Here is a 26220-nt window from a genome sequence, read left to right on the forward strand (position 1 = left end):
TGTTCCCCTCGGAAATGACTGGATTTCGCAAGTCTCTTTCTTGCCAGGATGTCATGCTAAGGCTCAAACAAGATATCATTGAACCGAGCGACGCACGTGACACAAAAGCGTTGCTGGGCCTCGACCTCAAGGGAGCCTTCAATAATGTGTCCCACTTGGCCATTCTACGCGAACTTAACAGTATAAACTGTGGAGAGCGAATCTACCGTTATATATGCAGCTTCCTGACGAAGCTCACTGCAACGCTCCAATTAGGCAGCGAACAATCAGGTCAGATACGTTTAGGAAGCACTGGTACGCCCCAAGGGGCAGTACTCTCCCCCCTCCTCTTCAATTTGGCTATGCGACCTTTAGCTTTCGCTCTAAAGAAGATTCCCGACCTCCGATTCTCACTGTATGCGGACGATATTACGCTGTGGATGACCGGAGGTTCGGACGGGCACATCCAAGACACCCTCCAAGCAGCCATTGACCAGATCGAACAAGTAGGTCACGACTTGAACCTTAGGTGCTCCCCCACGAAATCAGAGCTTCTCCTTCTGCCCCCCACGAGACGATTCAGGACATCGCCCCCGAATATCGACCTCACAGTTGAAGGGCACTCCATACCCCTGGTAAACAGGATAAGGGTGCTAGGTCTTCACCTTCAAAGCAACCGATCAAATCAGCGTACCTTGCAAGCACTACAAACAACAGTAGATAACACGCTACGCCTCATAGGAAGGATCTCCACTAAACACGGAGGGCTTCCAGAGAAGGAACTGATTCAGCTCATCCAAGCTTTTGTCCTAAGCAAAATCACCTTCGCACTACCATATCTCTCACTCTCTAGGAAGGAAGCGGACACTGTAAACTGCTTGATCCGCAAGATACACAAAGTCGCTCTTGGTGTTCCGATTAGAGCATCCACACAGAGGGTGATGGCCACAGCCACAATCAATACCTTTGAAGAATTAACCGAAGCACATCTATCATCGCAATATCACAGACTCTCCACCACTGCAGCTGGGCGTGAGATCCTGAGACAACTTCACTACGCCCCACCACTCAACGAGAACAAGCGACATCAACTTCCTCCGAACATACACGGCCAATACCACATCCAACCCCTACCCAGAAACATGCATCCAGAATTTCACGTCGAACGCCGGAAACTTCGAGCCAAGGCGCTGCAACGCAGCTATGGACAGGCGGAAGGAGTTTACTACGTGGACGCCGCAGCCTATAAAACTAAACATCGTTATGCTTTAGCGGTCGTAGACAAGCAGGGCAACACTGTTCGTTCAGCATCAGTCAGGACCACCTCAGCGGGCGACGCAGAAGAGGCCGCCATTGCACTCGCATCGGGGCTACCTGATTGCGATGTCATCATCAGTGACTCGAAGACTGCTATCCGGAACTTCAGTAGCGGCTACATTACAAACCTCGCGCACTCTCTACTAGTCGCTCACCCGCCGAAAAACTACATCGCTCTCATCTGGACTCCAGCACATCAAGGGCTACCAGGCAACGAAATGGCTCATGCCGCTGCTCGAGGATTCACGGACCGAGTGGACGGAAATGTGGGCCTTATCCCAGAAGCCAATGACTCCCAACAACAGACCAATAAAGACGCACTCATCACATTCCATGAAATTTGCACACATTACAAACACCAACGCCTAGCGTATCCACCTCTCTCTGTGTCGAGCACGCGCCAGAGAGAAATATTGTGGCGCCAACTACAAACTCGCACTTTTCTTACCCCACGCACTTTGCACTTATTCTTTCCCGACACATACCCGACACCCAAGTGTCGCTTCTGCCCTGTCCAGACAGCAGATCTCTCCCATATAATGTGGAAATGCCCCATCAAATATCCCCCCCGCAACCTCAAACCATTAATTAGTAGCGAGGAGCTGTGGGAGACTGCCCTGCGCAGCTCCGATCCCACCCTGCAGGACCGAGTCCTGAGGTGGGCTGAGGAGGTAGCGGAGGCCTACCACGACTGGTAGACGGACGTCTGGCAGCACAAGATGCTAAGACTGGAGCATACAGGCCTCCCTCTCTCCCCCCCGGCCCCTCCCCTTTCTTAAAAAAAGAAATAAAAGTTCATTCATTCATTCATTCGGTGATTGCGGGATGTGCCTTCTGTTTCGGCCTCCACCGGCCAAATTGCCACCGATGTCTGAGGGCTCATGCGATTCACGTCGCGCAACACAGGCAGATAAGCAATCAATGAGATCGCCAAGGTGGATAATCGTTCGGCGTGGTTGGATAATGCGCTAAAGCGCAACAGGGGCTTATAATGGTCGGAGCCACTATGATAAAGTTAATAAGCACTGATAAGAGTCAGACCAAGTCAGATAAGGTTGACAAGGACTGATAAAAGTTGATAAGGGCCCGATCATGTCCGATAAGGTTCATAAGAATCGATATGAGTTGATAAGGCTTGGACCATATCTGATAATGTTGATAAGCCTCGGATCGAGTCTGATAAGGTTGATAAGGCTCGGGTCGAGTCCGTTAAGGTTGATAACGACCGACAAAGGTTGATAAGAGTTTATACTAATCGGATCAAGTTTCATAACGCTGATAATGACACCGGGCTGCGCATATATGGGCAAGTGACACATTGCTTACGCATACTTAGACAACTCCCAGAGTAATTTCAGCGCAAATTTTTTTACACTAATACTCTAAGCCTCTCTTGATAATCTCGACTTCTGACAGGTTGGAGTTTTCATTCAGTTTAAATCCAAGTGCTTGTGGAAGGTGTATACATTACTTACGGGTCTCTTTGGGCGAATACCTTCGTATCCCATTAGGATGTTATGAGTGATCTCCGGATTTTTGTTTTCAGCAGACGCAGGCCTCATCTTGCGGTGAATATTGGTTCCGGTATGTTTTGGCTCCATGGACTTTTTATTTGCATTCTTTGCATCCAAGTCACTGTATCCCTTTCTCTCACTTTCTTTTTGATGACTCCTTCTTGTCTATTTACATTTTCAGTCATCCTGTATTTGTTTGCCAACATTCTTGACTTCTTCCTCCATTCTGTGTCCACGCTTTTCAGGTAACGATGCTTGAGCAATTTAACCGCCCATTTATTTTCATCTATGTTCCTGAGCCATTCTTGAAAACTAATTTTGGTGTGCCCTTATCTGAACTCAATATAGTCCCATCCCATGTCACCCATGCTCACTAGTGGTCTTATGATGGACCCTCAACGATAACCGGCGCACCGATGTTTGGTTAACTTCCCACCCCAACGAAATATCCAGTTTTAAGCACAAAATTTTATTTGCGAACGTAAGCACTGGTACCATTGTTCCTTTCCAGAACTCCACTCAAACAGCACGTCTCATACAAGGACACAAAGCGACACAAATACCACAGAACAAGCGCTGACGGGCCAGTGAATTTTTATTTGAAGAACACCAGCCTTTCCAGATTCCAGCCTTTTCAGATTCAACGCACCACGTCATAATTATTATTCCTATACCCAGACTGTTCTATGTTTCATTATTGTTGCATTCTCCTTCCCCTTTATTTTCGGGTTATCGTGGTGGATGCTTGAGTAAGCTTTCCTTCCTTTATGTATACGCCGAGGTATTGATATTGCTTGACTGGGTATGAGTAGCTGCGGAAATGATACCACGTAATTACTCGTCTCTTGATTAAAGATCATAAATCCCGATTTCTTTATGCTAAATTAAAGGCGTAAATATATCGCTGCATCGCTACTCGCATTGCAAATCTCATGCATTGTCCGGTAGTAGCACTACGTCGTCCGATACATAACTCGAGGGACCTCTGTTGCTTTGCCCATTACGAATGTAAGATACATCAAACCCTTATTCACCATTCATGCCTTTAACATAAAACGTGAATAACAATGGAGACAGAGGATATCCTTGCATCAGTCCTAGATGAGTTTTCACCTCCTGTTTACATCTTCGGCCTTCCCATACAAATTTAACTCGGTTGTCAGAACGCGTACGTCCGAACAATGTAGGTCTTATAGTTGTATCTTGCACGTGCTTTTTAAATTTTTTATTGCGATAGCAATTATATGGACACGCCAAGCGCATTTCTGCCGTTGCCGTGATGTTCCGTATGAAGTAGAAACACGATAACACCGTCGCCGTGCGCCGTACGTTGTAAGTGCGAGTGAACGCTTGCGAGGGTCCGCCGACGATCGCGGCGCAATCTCGCGCGCGTGAGGGAGCAAGGTGGGGCAGAAGCGTGCCGTCTTCTGTGGCGCACGAGGCCAGGCAAATGGGGGGGGGGGGGGGGGGGGGGGGGGGGTTTACTCCTGCAGCTGCTGCATACGGCGCGGCCGCCGTATCTGGATAGCGATCTGCGAGGTTGACAAAGTCCGCGCCCGCGTGGGCCTCATCTTCAGCGCGATCGTCGCTGTTTGCAAAGTAGGCCCAGTGCCAGTTCTTTCGTATGTGCTGTGCTTTCGACGTTCGCGTTGAAGCGAGAGACACCACGAAGGTCAATTCGCTCGCTGCTGCTGCCGCGCTTCCCGACTGCCGCGTTTTGACAGCGAGCTTCCGCGCGTCATCGAGCGAGATGTGTTCATGTTTACCTCTGCGCGCCTGACACCGTGTTTGTTAATTTTGTTAGTAAGCGAACCTTTGTAAGTTTCCACGTCCAATAAAACTAATATCCCTACTTCACATAGCTGTCTGTGAATTTGCTACGGCAATTGATGCTTCCCCTTTCGGGCGAAACTGACACTTTTTTTTTCTTTCTGGAGCAGCTTCGCTAAGGCTAGATGGCACACACCTTATATATCAGAACAGTGTTGGCCTGAGCTCGTTGGTTGCACATAGCACAAATGGTTTCCAGCAGAACGTATGGACACGGACAGAAAAGGACGACGACACACGCTGGACTAGCAACTGAATTTTATTCTTGGTTTCCCACACCTTTATAGCACACGACAGCCAATGCTTTTTCCTTTTGTCATGCCGGTTATCCGTCTTTCAGGGCGAAGTGTCTTTGCGCAAGTAGTTTTTTTCTTTTTGTGTTAGTAGTATCGAGGGTGTACTGATGCATGATTGCCCGCTTCTGTCAATGGCCATGGCTTCTAAAATTTCGCGCGTCAGCTTGTCTTTACTTTTTTCTAAAACCTGTATGTCGTAAAGTTGTACGGTGCAATGATGCTGGCGATGATGAAAAGCGAGATGCCCAGCGGAGATTCCTTCTAAAGATGCTGCATGCTCTCTTGTCCTGTCATTGACACACCTGCCTGTTTGTCCTATATCTTTGGCCACATGATAAAGGTATATCATATATCACCCCTGTTTTGCAGGTAGTGTATTTCTTCTGGTGGTTGATTGTGCACTGCTTATTTTTCTGGCCATTGTTGACTCGCGCACACATTGAATATGCCTTGTTTGGTGCTGAACATACAACCGTGACGCCTTCCTTTCCGGCTATCTTCTTTAGCTTATGGGTTAAGCCATGTATATAAGGCACAACTGCGACCTTCTTCCTTTTCTGTTGGCTCTTTTCTTTTTCTTGAGGCTTGCTGTTCGGGATTTTTATCTTCTTTAGCAACCCTTCGGCGACAGCTGTAAGCAGGCCTTTCGGATAGCCAGCGTTGTTGAGCCTGGTTACCTGGTGCATGAAGCTTTCTTCCATGAGGTGATGACACGACTTCTTTAGGGCGGCTTGTAGCACTGTGGTCACTATGGCTCGTTTTACATTCTTAGAATGGTCGGAATCGTATGGCAGGAACCCGTTGCAAGAGCGGGTCTCGTACTTCCAGCAAGTGTGCTGCGTTTCGAAGGTGATGGCCAAATGAAGAAACCTGATTCTTTTTCTTTCTGGCATTTCAAAGGTGAAGTTTAAATCCGGACATGCTTCATGGAAAGTATTCAGGACACCTGCTCTGCACTTGGTTAACTGTGTTTCATCTGCTGTATTGGATAACACGAGGAAATCATCCACATAGCGAAATATTGTTAGAACGTGGTTGTCTTTTAAAGCATCCTCAATTCTTCTACCAACTGCTGCGAGGAACAGGTGACACAAGTACGGTGCGACTCGTGAGCCGATGCACACTCCACTTCTTTGAATGTAGTGCTGTTCTCCAACACAAATGACAGTGGCATTAAGATAGGAGGACAAAAGCTCGAGGAAGGTGTCCAAGGAAACGCCAGCACTATTCTGGAATGATACAATGCCTTTCTCCTCGATTGTTGCTCGTAGCACTGCCAACATGCCTGAATGGGGAATGGAGTAGTACATATCTTGTATGTCTACAGAAAAAGCTGCCGAGACCGCCGAACCATGAGTATGAAGGTAGTTTATAACGGCCTCCGAGTTTTCGATCCTGTATGGATCCTGGACGTCGAGCCGCGACAACTGCATTGCCAGATACGTGGAAACTTGTGCTTGCCACGTGTTCCTTTCCAACACGATGACCCTGAAGGGAATGTTTTCTTTATGGGTCTTCGCGGTAAAAAATGCAGAAAGAGCAGTACCTTTCGAGTTCCTGACTTGCGTGCATACGTGGTCCAGGTTCGCATGTCTTAGAGAATGCAGTACATTCTTTCTTGCCTTAGTTAGCCGTCGTTCTTCCACTGGGACAAAGTTTTTTTCTAAGGCCTCGCTGGCTTTCCTGCTGTAGATGCCACCTTCGACTACGACGAACCCTCCCTCGTTGTCAGCGAGGCACAGTTTTAGACCTTTGCCTTTAAGTTCGCGCACGGTAGATGTGAAGTTGATTCCCTGTCGTCCAGGGTTCCTCAACTTTTGAAGGCAGTCAACACCTTCCGCGATAATCCTCGGAGCGCTTTCTTCGCTGGCTTTGCTCGCGATCTTTCGAACAAGTGCTAACTTGTCTGCGTTGCTCAGTCTTGGTTGGCTTGCATACTTGGGACCAAGTTCCAATATCTGCTTCGTAGGGGACGATACGTTGACGTTTCCGAGCGTTTGAAGCGGTGTCCTTATGGAAGAAGTCTTTTCACGCCTGGAAAGGTGCAGCTTCAGGGCAGGAAGGAATGTGGTAGTCCATAGTAGTTCCGTCGCGTAACTAGCGAACCGAATTTGTTGAAGGAACACATCAGCAACGGGGCATCTCACGCGCAGATAGTCCTTAAGTAGACGAATTTGTCTCCATAATTCCGACCTATATATATACCTCTCTCCATAATTCTCCATAATTCCGACATATATACCTCAGCAGCCCCAGAAAATCGTCATCTAAGCCTTCGTCACTGAGAATATCTTATAAAAATTATCTGTCGACGTTGTCGTAGGCTCGCTAATATCTTGAATTTCTATCCTTAAAGGTCTATTGTGAGCTACTGAAGTTTCAGTGCACTGAGTGAGTGCAAACTTATTGTCCTCTATGCGTCGGCCTCGTCTGAAACAATTCTGTAGTTCCCCCAGTACATCATTTTTCTCCATCCACTTCGATGGTTCTAACATTATGGCTTGCATTGACACTCTATAATCACCGACGTTACTGTAACGGGCGTGTACGAGCTTGTCTTATCCTTATCGCCGCTGCCTTTGTAGAAGAGGTTCATCTTGTTTTCACGTGGCACTGTCTGTTAGATTGCTTTAAATATTATTTCTTGCTATTAAAACATTACGCATTACATAGTATTTTAAACGCTACAGCGTATCATCTGCGCATAATGTTCGCTACCCAACATTTACATTATTCATACAGCTGTTGTCTACAAGTCATGAATGCTTCACCATACGTAGACGTCAACTGCAGTTGAGCCAGCAGCTTTGTTTTATCTCTGAGTAAATATGTGATGTGAGCACCTAGCGTCCTCCCATATTAAGACTGCCAGTAGTTCGAAAATGTTTTTAAAGACTTTGAAGAAGCCTACATAGAGCAATCTACAATGCTGCAAGTCGGCTCTGCATGTGTGTTCGTACTCGTAGAAATGTCTTTTATTCACGGTCACCAAAACTTTCAACAAAGCTGTCATAAGAACTGTTATCCTTTGACAGTTGTTTTGTACCGCCGGTAAGACATTCATTTGGTTCAGATATATTCACCTGCTGCAAGAGTGGGTGTTTATCTTAATGGGTAAGACGCACGGCCTCTTATCGTGGGGTCGCAAGTTCGAAACTCACCACCGCGAAGGTTTTTCCTTTCGGATTTATTTTGTCTGATACATTAATTTCTTTATAGCAATTCTTCTTACCTCACAGACAGATCGACGGACGGCCGGGTTTCCTCGTCGGGTGGGTAGGTATAGAATTGCTTACGCAGTTAAAGTTTTTACCAGGACTAAGTAGGACAGCGCAGTGCATTTTGCATCAAGTACACTAGCATCGTCGACCCTAAAAAATTCAAACATTCTATAACAAACATTTTTTGCTGCTACGATAGCCAGCGATTGTGAACCGCAAGAGACAAAATTATGGTGCATAAATACGAGTGCATGCCTCCTAGACAATGTAAAAAGGCCCGTCTACTCGACAGGAGAACAGCGCACAAAACACGAGAGACAAGCAGGGAAACACACACTAGCCTACTGTAATCCATAAGAGCGCTAGCAAGGCGAAGAGGTGTCATGTGCTATCTGTCACGAAGCATTCCAGACATGCTATTCGTAGATAAGAGTGGCCAGTTTGGACAAACTGGTAGTTTTATTATTATTTCGTTTGTGTTGCAGCTGTCATGCTTGTTTCTCTGGACAAGAGACTTGGGCTGCTCGAAAATCCACTGCCACCCGACTCAGACGCAGCTGGCATAATGAACGGAATTGTCACACTATTTTCTGACATGGACAAACTGGTGACAGGATTCCCTTACTATCGTTACTTTGCAACGCCCACCATTCGAAGTTTTCAACGTACTGGGGATTACCTGGTCTCGTAAGTATCGTTACATACTCTGTATTTATTTTTATAATTCTGTGCTGTATTAGGCATGATTGCGTATTTTGTTTCTATTTTTTCGCTACTGCAATATCCTGTTAATAATTCGACAATGTAGATGCTCACAAAATAAATGAAGTAACGGGCTATATCCAGCGTCGTATAGCTGCCCAAAGCGTGGCGTATAAAGCATGTTCTTCGTCGTACAATTTCGTTATTGCAACGTCGAAAGTGTAGGCAATGTGGCTTTGCCCTTTCCTGCGTGCGATGATTTGTTTGAGGCGCTGAACTTCTCAGCGAATTAGGACACGCTGCTTCGACGTGGAACCAATGACAACGCGGACTGTGAGACACGTCACGGTGACCTGCCTGCTTATTTTATGTATTCATGCCGTATAGAGTTCCAACGCAAAATACTTGGCCCAATAACATATTTTACTTTGTTTTGCAGTGGTAGCGATGAATCGGTGTAAATAAAAATAATTATATCTTACCAGTGGCGTAGCCAGCAATTTTGTTCGGGGGGGGGCTCAGGTTGGAGCGCGGCCTCCTCCTTATAGAATTTGTCGAGAGATCAAGCACATGAATAATAACTGCATTGCCAATGCCATTGTATATTAGATGCTGCCGACGAAATATTGAACACTACGCACTGTCAAGTAAAATATGTATTTTTTCATAAAAGACTATATTGGTATGTCCCAAAAATTCCGGCAGAAATAACTTATATCAATGCTCCCGCATTTTTTTTCTATTTAATCATCACACAAACTTCACAATCATCACAAATATCACACAAACTTGAGAACTACATCAGTTCGAAACCAGCAAAGCAGTGCATGCATCTCGTATGAAAAACGTAAAGGCCATGAAATGAACAAGTTGAGGACAAATATTTTTATGAATCTTTGTTATTCGAGAACCTTGTTTACATTTTTGTACATATGCAACGGCCAGGAAAAAACCTCAATGACGCTGTCCCTCATTGCAATAGATTGCGCAGGAGCAGCTGTTACCGGTCGTGTATTGTAATTACACTGAGATTATAGTCGCAACAGTGAGTACAAATAAAAAGCAGGAGTTCTGCAAAATATACGTTATAAAAGCGAAGATAGAATGGAATATAGAAATACGAAGATACAACTTGATAAAATGCAAAGAAGAGTCGCTGGAAACAAAGTTCACCGCTTGTATGCACAAAACCTCGCAACAAGATATTTAAGTATACGTGTAAGTCTCCAATAAATCTACGCATTTAAGCAAACGTCACTCTATATAATGCGTCAAACGAGACAAATAAACATGTTGCGCAGTCAGAGATAGTAAACTTTACGCATAGAAAGACAGACGATCCAGGCAAGAACAAAACTATGATCGCAGAAATCGTGATACGTACTTGGGCCACGCGGCGGTCGTGACAGCACCATATGGGTAGAATAATAGAGGAATAATGCAGAAATCAGTCCGAAAATGTGTAATTTAACTGCCTGCACAGCGGCAACAATTATTATGCACCCAAATTAAAGAAGGTTATTGCTTCGTTTCAAAAAATAAGTAAAAGCAGGTAGCTAAAAAGGAAAGAAGAGGATAAACGAAAGCCACAGATGATGCAGCAAGTTGAACTACCTATTATCCAAGTGTTTTTGGCAAGCGCCGCGTGGGCCTGGCTTTCAATGAGCAAGGTGGCTCAAATTGGTTATTGATGTCCTCGTAATTTTCTTATTCGCATGATAATTTTTATCATGATGCTAACTGTTAGAGTAAACAGCGAGAATGTCTGCGGTTTTAAAAGCTAACGAACAGTCATACGTTTTCATAATTACGCGTTTATGTACCTGACGGAACAGAGCTTTTTAATTGCGTTGACTTTTGCTGCTTTGCTATCTAAAGGACAAACTTCACACGGCGGGGAAGTTGAGCGAAGCGGTCAATGATTTCGGACACGTTGATGCCGGCGTCTCTATGTGCGTATAGAAGCGGCAGCCCAATCACGCGTTCCACAGACATTGTAGAGCGCAAGTAGTTTTTTTTTAGTAAACTCTTCTTAAAAATATTCTCTCTGCGTTGGAAGTGGTCACTGAAAGGGTGACTAGACTCTGCAGCAGTTTGTACACATTTACATAGAACCTGTAGTCGCAATGAAAGAGAGCATCTATTCCGAGGCTAAAACCTAAAAACACTCCTTCGATGTCGTTTTCAACCTTGTTTAGGTACCTTGCACAAACAGTAGGCTTTTCGATTCCAGCAATATCGGTCGTTTCGTCAGCATGTATGGAGAAGCAGCCTGCTTTTGCATCTAGGCTTTCTTTGATAATTTCACCACAAATTTCTGTAATTTGGTTTTGTACATCTGGGCCTAAATACAAGACATTACTGGGGCAACATTCCAAATGGTTCTTCAGATATGTATCTCCACAATCAGCTCGCATGCGAAGACGCACTCCGAAAATACCAGTATTTTCAGCGGGGGCTATGCTTAAATCCATAAGACCACTGTCCCGGTGGCCACGTAGAGCCAGACCTTGTCGCCGGCAAAAAAGAACTGCCTCAATAATAGGCCGTTAACTTTCTTCTGTTTTCTCATATTTTACTTTGCCTGCCCTGGTCCAGCCGATCGATCACGTTGGGCACGCTTACTGAAAATGTTTGGAGAAAATTGTCAGCTGTCAGCTCACAGCCACAGTGATATTTAGTATTCTCGTGTGTGAAGAAGATTGCAAGCGCGTGCTTCCGTTTCTGGAATGGCTTGGACACGAGGGCTCCAGTGCGCGCATGTTGGCCCAAGTTCATAAGAACATTAAACCCATAAAGTTTCAGAATTGAAAAGCTAAAGCACGCCTTTGGAAATGTCAGTGCACCTTTCGCGACAAATGTTTATGAGAACTTCATACCCATAAAGTTTCGTAATTGAAATCCATGCGCTCCGCAGATTCCGCGGCCGCTGCGAGATGCCGCCACGCGCCCGCTCGCTATCGAAAAGTCCTTGAAAGTTTGTGCTCGGATGGGGATCCTGGCGTTATGTGACTCCAGGTGCAAGGGCGTTGCCACGAAATCCAGCCCATTATCACAAAGTTCGTGCCGAAATCTCTTTTCGAGCGTGAAAACGACATTGTAGACAAAATACAAAATGATTCGTGGCGTCGGTGGTTGTTTTGGTCGGCGGTGCATGCCAGCACGAAAAAATTTCGGGGGTGGGGGAAGCCCCATCCGTCCCCCCCCCCTGGCTACGCCCCTGTATCTTACACAGTGAGAAGAAAACTTCGCATAGGACAAGGCAAGATGTATGCACTGAAAGATATGCAGGGTGATATCATCAGCGATTTCGATGACATAATAAAAGCAGCGGAAGAATTCTATACTGACCTGTACAGTTCCCACAGCAACCAAGCTACTTTTATTCGAAGTAGTCATGAACAGGATACAGAGGCTCCTTCTGCAACTAGCGATTAACTAGAAGGGCCTTGCAAGACATGACCCGGGGAAAATCGGCTGGAGAAGATCGAAATAACAGTCGATTTAATAAAAGATGGAGGAGATATCAAGCTTGAAAAGCTTGCGGCACTTTAGACTCATTGCCTCATGACTTCAAGTGTACCATGGAACTGGAAGAATGCCAACATTATACTAATCTATAAGAAGGGAGACGTTAGAGAATTGCAAAATTATAGGCCCATTAGCTTGCTTTCAGTACTGTATAAAATATTCGCCAAGATAATTTCTGATAGAATCAGGGCAACACTTCAATCAACTAAGAAAACAGGCTGGCTTCAGAAATGGATATTCTACCGTGTATCACATCCATGTCATCAATCAGGTAATCGAGAAATATGCGGAGTAGAGTAATCCTCTCTTATTGTTTTTAGAGAATATGAAAAAGAATTTAATTCTGTAGAGATACCAGCAGTCACAGAGGCATTGTGTAATGAAGGAGTTCAGGAGGCATACGTGAATATCTTGGGAAATATCTACAAAGATTCCACAGCTTCATTTGTTCTCCACAAGAAAAGTTGAAACTTATCTATCAAGAAAGGGGTCAGGCAAGGAGACACAATCTCTCCAATGCTATTTACTGCATGCTTAGAAGAAGTATTCAAGCTCTTAGACTTGGAAGGCTTAGGAGTGAGGATCAATGGTGAATACCTCGGCAATCTCTGATTTGCAGATGACATTGTCCTATTCAGCAACAATTGGGACGAATTACAACAAATGATTGAGGACAATAACCGAGGAAGTGTAAGAATGGGCTTGAAGATTAATATACAGAAAAAAAGGTAATGTTCAATGGCCTGGCAAGAAAACAAGAATTCAGGATCGCCAGTCAGCCACTAGAGTCTGGAAAGGAGTACGTTCAACTAGGCAAATTACTCACAGGGTACCCTGATCATGATAATGAAATTTACAGAAGAATAAAATTGGGTTGGAGTGCACACGGCAGGCAGCGAAATCCTGACGGGGAGCTTACCACTGTCATTGAAAGGAAAAGTGTACAATCACTGCATTGTACCGGTGCCAACATATGGGGCAGAAATTTGGAGGTTAACAAATAAGCTCGAGGACAAGTTAATGACCGCACAAAGAGTCATTGAACGAAAAATGTTATGCCTAACGCTAAGAAACAAGAAGAGAGCGATGTGGATCAGAAAGCAAACGGGGATAGCCGATATTCTAGCTGACATTAAGAGAAAGAAATGGAGCTGGGCAGGCCATGTAAAGCGTATTGTAGACAACCGGTGGACCATTAGAGTTACAGAATGGGTGCAAGAGAAGGGAAGCGCAGTCGAGAACGGTAGAAAACTAGGTGCGGTGATGAAGTTAGGAAATTTGCCGACCCAATGTTTGGATAAGCTACCGCAATACAGAGGTAATTGGATATCTCAGGGAGAGGCCTTCGTTCTGCAGTGCACATAAATATGGGCTGATGATGGTGGTGATGACACTTGGTGCTCGCAGACATTGCGCTCCGTACATCAGGAACGGCGATGTAAATTTGAATATGAGAAAATCGGGTCCTACAAATAACATATTGTAAAATCTGTCGATGTAAAGCAGATTTCAGGATACGTTGCAGAACGCTTAACGATAAAAAAATAACCTGCAAAATTGCCTACTGGAGAACAAAAATTATTTAGGAAATTACATAATAAAGTCTAAGCCGTACTACTTGCCAAATGTGAATAGAAAATGTAGAGGAAGGATACAAAAAGGCGCAGTTCTGTACTGTTTTGGGGACTCCCCTCCCTTCGCCCTAAGGTACCGGATGGTCGAATGAAGATATCTTGGCAGGATAATTGAATATATATTTCCAACAGTATATTCACTATTGCGTCTTTACATCAAATACAGAAGTATTTTCTTTCTATAGATAGATGGACATTCACATTCCTTAGATTTGGCAGCAAGGCGAAAGCCATAATATTGATTTTGACAACACAATTGGCTTGCGTAAGCATTAGGACTCCGTAGCGTGTAATGTGATCTAAACCAGTTTTGTTCAGAAAGCTTCTTATCCAGCATTATTGTATCCTCAATGGCTTAATCACTCAGTGAGGTAAGTTTTCTAGAAGTGTGCTGCACCGTGCCTGCACCAATGCGTGATTCAGAATTATTCTAAAATACATCCGGGGACAACAAGTACTTATGATTTCTGAAGGAAAAAGCATTAGTTTTCAAATGTACGGCGCTGAGCGGTCCTTCGAGTTTTGCGTTGCAAGTAATCTACCATAGCGGTTCATGCTTCCTGAGCCAGCAAGCAGCCACTGCCTGCGGTGCCAACGCCGCATGCCACCGAGGCAGCGATGCCCATTGGGTGACATGTCGCGGCGATGCCCTCTCAAAATTTTCTTACGCAGCACCTGGCGCGCTATAGCAGAAAAAGGTGTTTCCTTTCGCCCGCTCTGCTCCGTGCCGCACACGTGACGTGGCGACGCAGCCAATGGCAATGCGAGTTTAGGTGCCGTTTCACTGCTACAGACGACAAGCGCCGGCCTTTTCGCTCAGTGGACCATTTGACGCTTTCACGTCAATACTGGCTTCCATCACTTCACGTGCCAAGGTATCCTTATGCCTATGCAAACCAATTGTCCTCTAAAAACTAAGAATGTGGGTCTCGCCTTGCTGCCAACTGTAAGATATGTGAATGTGGGCCTGTCTTTGACAAGACAATCGTTTTGAATATCAAGTAAAGTCCCAGTGGCGATTCAACAGATGGAAAGCTATAAGTTCAGGTACCATGTGATTCAATAATTGTGGTTTTCTACATTTTTACTGCGAGAGAAAAGCTCACAACGCGGCCCGGTTTGTCTGACAGCAACAGCCGTCGTCGTTAGATCGTCGCCGTTATGGTGTCGCCCTGACGACCTCTCGCCAGCTTCACGGTTGTTCTGGAGGTCAAGGAAAAAAACTCTTGCCACCGCCAGCTCTGCATTTCAGAGCAGCACACCATCCACATTCCAGCAAGCCAGCCTGTGTAATGTACTAAATTATACCTCAAAAAGTAATGTCGGTAAGGGCGTCTCCGTACAGCCTAATAGAATTTAAAAGAAATTAAAATTATGATGTTCTACGAGTGAAAAAGACTATCATCTCGCATCTCATCTCAATCGTCCTAGCTCAATCACATCTCACACGATGTGTGAAACGTGCTTATGGGGCTAGGAGCATGGACCCCGAATAAATGTTATTATTGCGATACAAATTATGTGGACACTCCAAGCGCATTTTTGTCGTCGCCGTGAGGTTCCGTATAAAGTCCAACGGCGATAAAATCGTCGCCGCACGCCGTATGCTGTATGTGCGAGTGAAAGCGCGCGAGGGACGCGCGCTTTCACGGAGAGCGAAAGCATGGCTGAGAACAAACGCGACTTCTTCCGTCGTGCGAAAGGCCGTGGAGGGATAAGAGGGAGGAAGGGAGGGGAGGCGAAGTTTAGCTGCAGCACCAATTGCGTATCTTGCGACCGGGCGCAAGAGGAAGTGGAATCACGCTTGCGCGCGCTGACACCAGGCTTGTTATTTCAGTTAGTAAGCGAATAAGTTCAAGCTTATGCGGCCGATAAAACTACTATCCTTACTTATTTGATATCGCAATTGATGCGTCGCTTTCGGGCGAAACTGCGACATTTTAACGCGATAGCGTGTAGGGCCCCGTGTCGCACAAAATCCGGCGTCGGCAACCGGCGTGTGATCGCGGGTGGCGGAGAAAATCATCCAACCAAATCGACCGTGCAGGCCCTCTATGTGGTGCAAGGTTTTGGGTAACAAAAATTGAATTTCTCACAGGGAAATCCGTCAGAAAAATGGTAAAGTTCGACTTTACCATTCGGCGTCGGATTGTAATTTGAATGTACGAGAAAACGTAATTCTGCTACGAGGAAACTCAAACACAAACCCCTTTTCCAGCATTTCTACCAGACCTGCGCGCGTCGGGGCAATAGCAAACATTTAACAAAATAATAAAAAAAAGGTGCTAGCGCCTTCACATTTTAATATAAGACCACTTATATTGCCCCTGTAAATACGTTTTCTAGCATTGCATTTCAGTTTAAAAGTGAAGCTGACTTTAAGGTGATCGGTGTAAGCTTGGTCTTTGTAAGCTGACTTTCCCACGTTCAGTGTTGCAGTGAATGAAGTCTACTTGTCGTATGCGAACGATGCGATGCGAACGGGTACCGATAACGCTATCGCGTTCTACTCTTAAAGGCGAAGCTTAACCCTGTAATGCCCAATGTATCATATGCTATGCTGAGTCTGATACTTCCAAGCACAAATTTAGGTGCAGAAAACTTAGTGGCGAGCCTATAGTAGCATTTTGGTTATGCCGGAGCAAGTTCTCAGCTGTGAAGAGTTCAGCAAACCAATTACCAATTAATAGCCGTACTAATTACGTTCCAACTGCAAATATTGTTTGGTTGTTTTTCTTGTACAAATGAACTCTCCATGGCCAAATGAAAACGTGAACAGGTTCTTCTCATTTTTCTGGGTGTGGAACTGTGTTTGGGCATTACAGGGTTAAGTGTCCTCCAATTGTTTTGTTCCCCGGCAAGCTTTACGGTGCATCTAAATGCAAGTACGCTAGCAATAATATATATCTATAGGGGGGACCCAGCTTAGTCAAGATGTAGTTGAATGGGTAGTTCAATATATATATATATATATATATATATATATATATATATATATATATATATATATATATATATATATATATATATATATATATATAAACTAAGATCATTTCATTTTCATTTCATTTATTTCTGAAAGTGCCCAAGAACGTTCTACGCCTTGAAGGGCCCCGAAACCACCCATACGTGTAAATTTAGTTGGTGTTGCAGTAGTGAACGAGTCTGCAACGAACAGGTAGCCGCGAGAATTTTTCGCAATTGGGCCATAATAGCGGAGTTACACGCGTTTGATGATCGAAATACGGCCCTCGCTCGGTTCGCTCTTTCCTTCGCTACTCTCCTCGTCGGCTGGTGTCTCCTCCTCGCCGAGTGCTCCTCCGAATATCACGTTACATAATTCATCGCCAACGCGCTTCTCCAAACCTGTCCACTTCCGATTAAGGCACGTCCAGGCTAGCGGCAAATACACCGACGCCGAACGGGCCGTCATTGCCGTAGAACGTCTACCGCGCGAGAGGTGTCCCAAGTAGAGGGCCGTTCGGCCGGCACACCGCCCACCGCACAGCCGACGGGCCAATAGACGAGCCCGAAGCTGCACGCCTCCGCCACCGGCGACGAAAACATCGGCTGCAGCTTCTGTTCGAAGCAAAATATTTTCCGCTAGATAAAGCGATACATAAACTGTACATTTTATTAAAAACGATGTCCACTGTCAAGCGTTTAGCAAGAACGAGAGCTCTGATACTTGTCGAGCTCAGCTGCAGCGCACGGTTACCGACGGGAGACGACCGGCTCAGCTGTGCTCGCATCGCAGCCGACGGCGGAGCTACCATCCGTGTATTTTCTTCTTTGTGTACAATTATTGCGAAGAGCGACAACAACGGTAAAAAAAATATTGCGGCTTGTGAGCGTCGGCGATTCATTCTGAAGCGCCGTTCGCTTTAGCTTTGGAGTGAACCGGAGCCTAGCGATGATAGCGGCGCTATCGACCGATCAGTGGCGGTGAGGCTGCCGCACAAATGGGTCCCGGTCACATCCTTTCTACGGCAAGGAAATCACGCCGTTCGTGAGAGAAACCGCCGTCGAACGGCGGCCCGCGAACGGCGTGTGGCGAGTTACCATGCCGGTAACGTGGACGGGCCTCATTAGAAGCGACTCAGCGCTTCTCGGCTACCCGCTGTTGCTGGGGTGCCGGCCCGTGCGCATGCGAAGCGTGCCGCTATAGACCCTGTGTTGCGCGCACGTCTGGAAAGGCCAACACTGTCGCACTCTGTTCGCGCAGCTAATCAGACCGCTAAGCATGACTGTGTTGGAACACGAGCGATTTGGCACTTGCGTTGCGGGCTGTAATTACCGATTCGCAAGGGCGCACAAGCGAGCAACACAAGGAATTGTTAAGAGCAGGGAGCGCGTGTACCTGCTAGCAGACAAACCGGAAGTCGTATGTTCTTGTTCGACCAATAGACATCGTCACCGCTGCTGACATCACCAGATGCACCCTGGTGAAATCTTGACGTCCGCTGGGGATACCGGAAAGGCCAGGAGAGAGGAGGATGGCATTGTTTTTCTTTTTTTTTTTTTTTTTTTTTTTGTGGCGTGCCCGCGGCACATAGCGCTGCAGCGTTTGGCATCGTTGATCGTGATGGCATTCTGAACTAGATTCGCGTGTTTACTTGAAATGTTCAAAAAATATCTGAGGTGGTTTAGGGGCACTTTAATATTGGTGCACTTGTGTTAAACAAAGAACCGAAAACACAAACAACAAACGAAACAGAAAACCTCAAGAACAGCGGTAACATGCAACAAAAAAATGAATTACGCCAATGACAGAAGTCAGATAACGAGCAAATACAAAACCTGAAAATATCAATATCGTAACGTAAGGTACTTTGTTGTGTCACCAGACGTGTTATAGCATTACAGTTGCAAGACCAATTTACGTAGAAAATGCTGGGATTACACAAGTTTGGGCGAGGCACGCCGAACGTTACAACTGACAGTAACCGCGGACAGGAAAAGTGGTTATGAATTGGTTTATACAAAAATGAGTAATCACGATATTTTTGCCTTATTTCTAGTGTTGTAATATTAAACATGCGCAGTATACCGTTTAGTTCTACGCCTCATGTAGGCATAGAATACACGGCGTCCCAGAAAGTGGATCGGACAGGATACGAATGAAACGTCGCTGAACACATTCAATTTCAGCCCATTAGCCAGTTCCATATAAGCCAAGTTCTCATAAGCCAACCGACACTGATACCCAGGAAAGCATTAGGGAAATTAGGCGTTGTTCAAATTGGCATGTAGAACATAATAAAGGAAATAGAAATGAAACGAAAAGATAACTTGCCGAAGGTGCAAGCCGAACCCACAACCTCCGCCTTAAGGCCGTTTCATATGGTGCGATCTTGCACTGCGATTATCGCACCGGAAGTGCGATTTCCGTCGCGTGCGACGAATATACCAGTAGCAGGGCCGATTCTGCGATTTTCGGCTGCGACCAACCGGTTGGTCGCAGCGTCGCAACGTCGCAGCAATCGCTGCGATTTTTCCGTCGAAATTGCGCCGAGAGGTATTTCGCGGTCTGTTTTGGAAAATGGCGGTGGTCGCTCAACGCAACGTTTATAGATACTTTTTTGTCTATAAATATTGGATCAACAAGCCTCGAACAGTGCAACTAATTGAGTGGAGCCTTGGATTGCGCAATCGGTACGTAACATCAGCACCGACACGCGAACAGTGCAGATAAAAACTCGTAGGTCAGATTCGGTTCTGTGATTTCTAAGGGTTTGTTGACACGCTACGTTGCTAATCTGGCGACGCTGTTTTTTAGGTTGGCTTCGGGTGCTGATAGTACGTACTTTTGCGTGATTTTCCGTTATTCACACGCGCTGCGAGTTGGTAAATACTACGAGGTGTCCCTCACGGGAAGGCATGGCCTTCGGATGTCGTCCCAATTTTCTGGTTCTGGAGACAACTCGCGATATACGAAAACGCCACAGTGTTATCGCGGTATGCTTTTACGGGCGGGACAATTTAAAGAATATGCAACTAAGGACAAATGCTGTGGTCAATAGGTCACGCTATACGCGCGACCATTTAGTTGCAGTCGGTTGGTTAGGGCTTTCATGCGCATTTTCCCCAATGAATTATCTCATTTCAAGGTTCTGTTACTTCCGCTGCGAGACGCAAAGCGAACGTGAAAACTGGATATCGTAATGAATGTTCTACAATAGCATATTTCACGCTTTGACTGGGAATAAGCAGTATTGCCAATTTATTTTCGAAGCAATATTTAAACAGTTTTTTCTCATTTTTCTGATGCATCATTTTTCTCCTGAATAAAAAAACCAATAAACCTTCAGTGTGTTGCAGACTTTGTATCCTTACTGCATCTGTATTAACCCTCACATTAAAAGGTAATTGCACATTTCGCTTACTTCAGTGCATCGAATTACTTTTGTTTATGCTGGTTGTAACAGATCGCAGTAGTCTAAGAAACTACTCAGTCATAAACATACTTGCCTTTTCTTGCTTCTCTGTCTCTACTTCCTGTAAAACACATGCAATAATGCGAAAAGCAGGCAGACATCTGGTTTTTATAAGTAGTAGATAACACATTAAACAAAAGCAGATCAAATTTGTGCAGTGAAGTCAGCCGGTTGCATTCCTTCGTGTTGTAATGACGAAGTTAGCACAAGCGTCGCTGTGGTCGCATGGCTCCTGAAGTGAGGAAGAGAAAGACGAAAGGATCGGTGTCGCTGGTTTTTGCCTCGCGCTGGCGTTTGGCTGGAACTGCTCGGGTGCTCTTTGAGCTGGACCTTACGGGATTGAATGCCAATAAACCCCATATCATTTGGTGGAGGTGCTGGGTATCCTAACTATCCTAACAACTAGCCCTGGAACTCCGCAGCCGCACTGTGCCCTCCGCTACCCCCACGACCATGCCAGACGACGCCGGTGAGCGACCCACTTCGTCAACTGTGCAAGTCACCTGTGGTGCCGTTCGTGAACGCGACCCGGCTGTGTTCAGTGGCACCGCTGATACCGACGTCGACGACTGGCTTTCGTCGTACGAACGGGTGAGCAACCACAACAAATGGGACGATCGGACAAAGCTCATCAAGGTTATTTTTTATCTTGCGGGTGTCGCCCACCTCTGGTTCCGCAACCATGAAGCAACCATTGCGACATGGAATGACTTTAAGAATGCATTCGCGGAGGTATTTTGCCGTCCTGCGGTGCGAAAGCTTCGCGCTGAACAGCGCCTTCGCCACCGAGCGCAACAGCCGGGCGAGACTTTCACTAGCTACATCGAGGACGTCATAGACCTCTGCAACCGCGTGAGCCGAACGATGACTGAGGAAGATAAGATTAAAGAAATCCTCAAGGGCATTGATGACGACGCTTTTCAGATGCTCATGGCCAAGAATCCTACCACCGTTGCAGCCGTAGTCACATATTGCCAAAGCTTCCATGAATTACGCCGGCAACGAGCGCTCGCCCGCCAAACTGTTCCTCAAGTCGCCTCCCTTTCCAGTTTGGTGACAGCTCACGGACAGGCTGATGACGGGTCTCTGCTGCCTCAGATCAAAGCCTTCATTCGTGAAGAGGTGGCCCGCCAGCTCTCGCTGCTCCCTCTCACCCAGGAGCCTGTCCAACCTTTGTCCTCGGCCGTGCAGCAGGCCATCCGCGAGAAGGTTGCAGAGGCTCTTCCACCAGTCCAACAGATTGCTGCACCAGCTGAGATTGCTGCACCTTTGACGTACGCTGAAGTCGTGTCGCGTCCTAGACCAACGACACTCCCCTACTCGGCGCCGCCACTGCGCCCAGCGCTTCTCCCTGTCCCTCAAATGCCCCCTCAGTACTTCCGGCCACAAGATCCCTGGCGCACGCGGGACAATCGGCCGATATGCTTCTCGTGCGGTATCGCGGGACATGTGGCGCGCTTTTGTCGCCGTCGTCTGCCGCGTCAGGATGTCGTCGTTGAGCCACAGGTACCTGCATCCCACCAGCATGCTGATTCGAACCCATCGCCGAACTTCTGGACCGGTCGTCAGAACTTCAGCCCCCGTCGTTCACCATCACCGCGTCGCCGTTCGATATCGCCGATGCGTCGTCGCCCGCCTTCCAACGAGGGAAACTAAATGCTGCAGCTTCGGAGGCAAGAGCTGCACGCTTGTCGAAATGCCCAAGACCTCCGCTATCGCCGCAAAACATTATAGAAATACAGGTTGAAGGAGCCGCTACATTCGCACTCATCGGCACGGGCGCTGCGGTTACCGTCATGCGTGAGACTCTTTGCCGTAAGATTAGGAAGGTCACCACATCACTTTCTGGCCTTGTACTTCGTACTGCCACCACGGAGCCCATCGAACCTTCAGCCGCATGTACCGCTAGGATCGTTATTCAGAACGTAGTTTACACAATTGAGTTCCTTGTTCTGCCTTCCTGCTCCCATGATGTCATCCTGGCATGGGACTTTCTGTCGCGCCACCGTGCCGTCATTGACTGTGCCCGTGCCGAAGTTGCTCTGTCTGTCGTTAACACCACTCTGCCTGCCGCCTCTCCCGCCCCCTTAAAGATTATTGTCGCCGCCGATACTGATCTGCCACCAAGCACTTCAACACCAGTCGCTTTGTTGTGTCCATCGGCGCCCGACGCCTCGGTACTCTTCACGCCTTCATCTGTTTTTCTTCACCGCAAATCTCTACCGCTTCCATTCGCCGTTCTTGACGTAGCCGCTGGTACAACAACTATGCTAGTGGACAACCCGTTCCAATACCCGCTGACTCTGCTTCGCGACGAGTGCCTCGGCTGTGTCGAACCTATTGACATGTCTGAGTGTTTGGACGTGCCTGGCTCCTCTTCTGGCCTTTTGCTCGACGCCATGACACCATTTCCGAAAAGCTCCCGATTGGCTACCGAAGTCTTTGATTCATGCGTTGACGCCAACCTTTCCCTCGAGCACTTGTCACATGTAAGAGGCCGCCGGTGGCGCGAAAAAGAAGAGGAGCACGCGATGCCTGGTGTTCGGAACGGCGCGAGCGCGCGAGGCGCACGAACCGAGGCATAGTCGAGGGATGAACGGCGCTGTCCGTTGAGTTTCAACGTGGCACCGGGTCAGGAACGTCGCATCTCCAGCTATGTTCTGGCGACGGGAGACTTGGGGGTCTGGTTGAGTCCGCGACGCTGGCCGTCCAAGGTGTGGCCGTCGAACTCGGCAAGTTCGGGCGAGGCTCCTGGACGAGCTGCAGCTTCTCACGGCAGGACCAGGCACCCCAGAGAGGCTCCCCCTTCTGCGGCAGACCGGCACGTTTGATTCTCCTCGGGACGCCACGTCGGCACTCTTGAAGAAGTTGCGACGCGTCCCGACGCTAGGCCTAGGCAGGTGGGCCTAAGCTACGGCGAACGCCATCGCTAACGGGCACATCACCGACGAGATACCGACGAGCTCACCACCGTCAAAAGAAACAACGCGAGGCGTCGACACCTACGACACCCTCAATGCTGCGGACGAGCCCGACGTGGGTTCGACAAGAACTTCGCGACGACGATCTCTAAGCCCACGTTTCCGATTGCGACGCAGCTAGGCCGGATGCAGGGTGGCTAGACTCTAACGAACCCGCGCTAGGACTGACCTAGAGACTTCTAAGGCGGAGCTAGGCTCCGGAACTGAGATAGTCCTTTTTTCAGTAGCTGCTATGTAATCTGAGTTTGTTATTTAAGTTCGAGTGAAGATTTTTGTTAAATCATAGTTTTAGTTTTGCGTGCCGTTAGTTTGAGTTTCAGTTTCAGTGTTGTGTGTTGCGTGCGTTCATCGTTCCTGTACGTATTAAATCCTCGTTTGCCATGCCGCCGGTCGTGTCTCTCCTCCATCGAGAGTAGCGCATGCTCGCAACTCTCCGCACTCCCAAGTAAAGGTGACAAATATTGGCGAGCCTGCCAGGATTGATACGGCCCAGTCACCGATAGTCGGGAGTTGTAAAGATGGAGTTGGAGCGGTTGGCGGCAGTAGCAAAGGATTTGAACATGACTAAGGAGGAGGCGATGACATTCTTTGAATATGCTCGGCAAGAACGGGATAAGCAGCAGCAACAAGCACGCGAAAATCATGAGCGCGAGAAGGAAATTTTAGAGTTGAAGTTAAAATTGGAAGAGATGAACTGCGGGTCTCGCGAGGGGTCGATTTCCCCCAGGTCGGCGTCATCCGACTCTACTTCGCCCAGACCAAAGCAGATTTGCCCCAGGCAATCAATGGCTCCATTTCATGAGCGCAGAGATGATTTAGATGCGTATTTGCATCGCTTTGAGAGAATAGCGGTCGGGCAAGGCTGGGCAAAGAATGAGTGGGCTAGCGCCTTAAGCCTGTGTCTAGTTGGTGAGGCTTTGAGTGTGTTTGGACGGATGCCCGCCGAAGAGAGCTTAGACTATGACAAAGTGAAAAACACTCTATTGCAAAGATTTCGGCTAACTGCTGAGGGTTTCCGCGAAAAGTTCAGGTCATGCAAGCCGGAAGACGCGGAAACTGGAAAACAGTTTGCATGTAGATTAACAAACTACTTTGACAGATGGATGGAATTATCGGAGGCCAACAAGACATATGAAGGGGTGCGGGACAAGGTCGTAGGAGAACAATTTCTCGCCAGGTGCAGCGACAGTCTGGCGATATTCCTCAAGGAGAGGAAATTAAAAACAGTAGAGGAAATGGCAGCGCACTCAGATCAGTTTGTAGAGGCGCAGGGACTAAGGAATTTAGGAAAGAGTGGCAAGGACGCGCCGATGGCAGCTGCAGGGGAGACGAGGAATCGGGGTCCCATGAACAGGCAAGGGACGCCCCAAAGATGTTTTCTTTGTAACCGGCTGGGACATATAGCAATGAACTGTCGGGCGAAGGATAGTAGACGTGGTCCACCAGTGGTTTGCCAGCTATGTCAAAAGAGAGGGCATGGAGCGCACGAATGCAGATCAGGATACGCAGACAAAGCTGCATGTATGATGAAAGGTAAAGAGGGTGAGCCGAGAGAAAAGAACATGCCCGTGGTGGAGGGAGAAGTTCAAGGACGCAGGGCCACAGTTTTGAGAGACACGGGGGCGAACACAGTATTGGTTAGGGAAAGTCTGGTGCCGTCAGAGAACATGACCGGCTATTTCAAACCAGTCATTTTGGCGGACAGGTCTGTCAAGTACTTGCCAGAGGCGCAAATTCAAGTTTCGACACCATTTTTTACGGGATTGGTCACAGCTAGGTGTGTAGAAGATCCTCTGTTTGACTTGATTTTGGGGAATGTATCAGGGGTGAGAAGGGCGGATGACCCAGACCATAACTGGAAGAGGACAGAAGATTTAGGGAAGAGAGAAAAGCCAGAAACGCTAGAAGAGGAGTCACCTGAGGTAGAGGTAGCAGCGGCAGTACAAACGCGAGCCAGGAGTAAGAGTACTAAGCCCTTAAAACCATTACCGGTCACGAACATTAAAGGGTTGAACATAACGGTCGCTGAGTTCAAGGAATTACAGGAGAAAGACGAATCATTGCAGAAGTGCGTACAGAAGATAGGGGAAGTAGTACGAAGACAAAGAAGTCGAAACGTGGTGGAGTTTTTCAAGAAGAACGATTTATTATACCGGAAGTGTGTGTTCAGCTCGGGAAGACAGGTTCAGCAGTTGATGGTCCCGAAAGAGCTTAGAGAGAAAGTAATGAAGATAGGACATGACAGTGTGATGGCAGGACATAAGGGATAGGGAGCATGTTGGCGAGTATTACAGATTTCTTTTGGATCGGAATACAGAGCGACGTGAGGAGATACGTCAGGGCATGCGTTGTGTGTCGAAAGACAATGGCTAAGGGGAAAAACGAGAAGACTAGTGTTTGCATGATGATTGCTGAAGGGAAGGACACAGACATACTAGATAATGCCCGTGACACCGCAAAGAAGCTCATGACTAGAGAGCCCTTGATTCAGGTTAACCGGGATAAGAGGATGGACAACATCCCGATCGAGGTCCATATACCCGAAGAGCAGAAGAGAGTAAAGAAAGAAGTAGTTCCACCTCAGAAAGATAGGAAGTTGATAGGTGCAGTTGAGTCCAGGGAGCATCATGCACCAGACACGATGGAACATTGGGACTCCGAGAAAAAGGGTGAAGGAGATAGATACCCAAATCGCCCTAAACGTGTAACGCGCAAGCGCGGAAGATGGAAAAGAAATAGGGCAGGTGCAATGGCAAGAACGAAAAGGAAAACCATGTA

The 26220-nt window shown here is 47.1% G+C and overlaps 1 protein-coding gene across 1 annotated transcript in view; it reads left to right on the plus strand.

Annotated features, from left to right (window-relative positions):
- The window catches only part of LOC119463461 (probable cytochrome P450 301a1, mitochondrial), a 129338-nt gene that overhangs the window by 100861 nt on the left and 2257 nt on the right, over positions 1-26220 (plus strand). Inside the window, exon 4 of the mRNA XM_049655222.1 lies at positions 8643-8844. Coding sequence (XP_049511179.1) covers positions 8643-8844 — 202 coding nt within the window. The remainder of the gene's footprint in view (positions 1-8642; positions 8845-26220) is intronic.

This window comes from Dermacentor silvarum, chromosome 9 (assembly GCF_013339745.2).
Source record: "Dermacentor silvarum isolate Dsil-2018 chromosome 9, BIME_Dsil_1.4, whole genome shotgun sequence".
Lineage (NCBI taxonomy): Eukaryota > Metazoa > Arthropoda > Arachnida > Ixodida > Ixodidae > Dermacentor > Dermacentor silvarum.